Raw genomic sequence first — 1,574 nt, forward strand, 5'->3', positions numbered from 1 at the left:
ATGTCTCACTCAGGTGCTCAAGGCAGCATTGGCAGCCACTCTGCCATGGGTGTGCGCAATCACAAGGTGAACTAAACTAATCCTATGAACTACAGAAAATAATGAATTGAAGATACTTGACTCCAGAAATAAATTAATTCCTTTGCTTATCTTTTCAGATATACCTCTATGAATATGAGAACTTCCAGGGTCGTAGGATGGACCTGTTTGGAGAGTCCCGTAACCTGTGTGAGAAGGGTTTTGACAGAATTGGCTCCATCAGGGTCGAGTGTGGACCGTAAGTCACCAAACTTGCTTCCAGATATATATATTATAATAAAGTATGTCTTTTCCTAAACATGCTGACAAGTAAAACATCTGTGTGTACAGCTGGGTGGGTTATGAGCAGCAGAACATGACTGGTGAGATGTTCATGCTGGAGAAGGGAGAGTACCCCCGCTGGGACACCTGGTCCAACAGCTACAGGTGTGATCGCATGATGTCCGTCAGGCCTGTCCGCATGGTGAGTTGGGATCAGCCCAGAGCGTTTTTTCTTCTCATTTCTTTTTTCTTTACTTTTCTTCTGTCTTTGTTCACTTCAAAGACACCTCTCATCCATCTTTAATTGGTGCAGAGGAAAGTGCTTTTTATGGTATAGGCTATGTAGTGATTCAGATATTTATAGACCTGTTCTCTTGCATCTGTATTTTTATCAACATCCTCTGTGTCACTATGTTTCTATGTGACAGTTTTTTTTTACCCCAGGGGTTTGGTCTTGGTCTCAAACAAAACATTTCCATTCTATTTTATTCTATTCTATTCTATTCTAACCCCAACCCAAATTGTGACTTTTGTTGTTTAGAATCTTGTTACTGGCTAAAATCTGGGACAGAGCTGCACCAACAACAACAACAACATCTACAGTATTTGTATAGAAAGTGGTGACAGTTAAAAACTAAAAACCGATGTATGTTTCTCACAGGACCCCCAGGACCACAAGATTTGCCTGTTTGAGTGTCCAAACTTTGAGGGTCGCAAGATGGAGGTGTGCGACGAGGATATTCCCAGCCTGTGGTCTTATGGTTTCCAGGACCGCGTTGCCAGCCTTCAGGTCACTGGTGGAACGTAAGTCACGCCAAGCTGTTGAATTTAATTCACCGTAGTGGCCTAAAGATGGAGGAAACTGACCAAACATGAGCAGTAACTGTTGTTTCATCAAGGAGAGATTGCCTGAAAGTCTATAATAATATCAAAGTTGGCAATGAAATAATTTTAAAAAATGAGATAATTCACATCAAACGTCACTTTATTTATTTCTATTAATTACTGCTAGAGTATATTTACATACGTTTGGACATAAAAAACTAAAAAAAAGAGCATATAGCTTTGTTATTCACAGCTCTCTTCTCTCTACTTCCCCACACAGCTGGGTGGGCTACCAGTACCCTGGCTACCGTGGCTACCAGTACGTGTTTGAGATGGGCCCTTACAAGCACTGGAACGAGTGGGGAGCCCACCACCCCCAGATCCAGTCCATCCGCAGGGTGAGAGACATGCAGACACACCGCAGGGGCTGCTTCGAGATGACCGCATAG

The 1,574-nt window shown here is 42.7% G+C and overlaps 1 protein-coding gene across 1 annotated transcript; it reads left to right on the top strand.

Moving 5' to 3' along the window:
* Positions 1-1,574, top strand: crybb1l3 (crystallin, beta B1, like 3; the record flags this gene model as incomplete). The annotated part of the gene is made up of 5 exons (XM_083984311.1): positions 1-66; positions 159-277; positions 370-502; positions 962-1,104; positions 1,406-1,574. The coding sequence occupies 5 exons, from the start codon at positions 1-3 to the stop codon at positions 1,572-1,574; spliced, it is 630 nt and encodes a 209-aa protein (XP_083840437.1).

This window comes from Trachurus trachurus (assembly GCF_905171665.1).
Source record: "Trachurus trachurus genome assembly, chromosome: 13".
Lineage (NCBI taxonomy): Eukaryota > Metazoa > Chordata > Actinopteri > Carangiformes > Carangidae > Trachurus > Trachurus trachurus.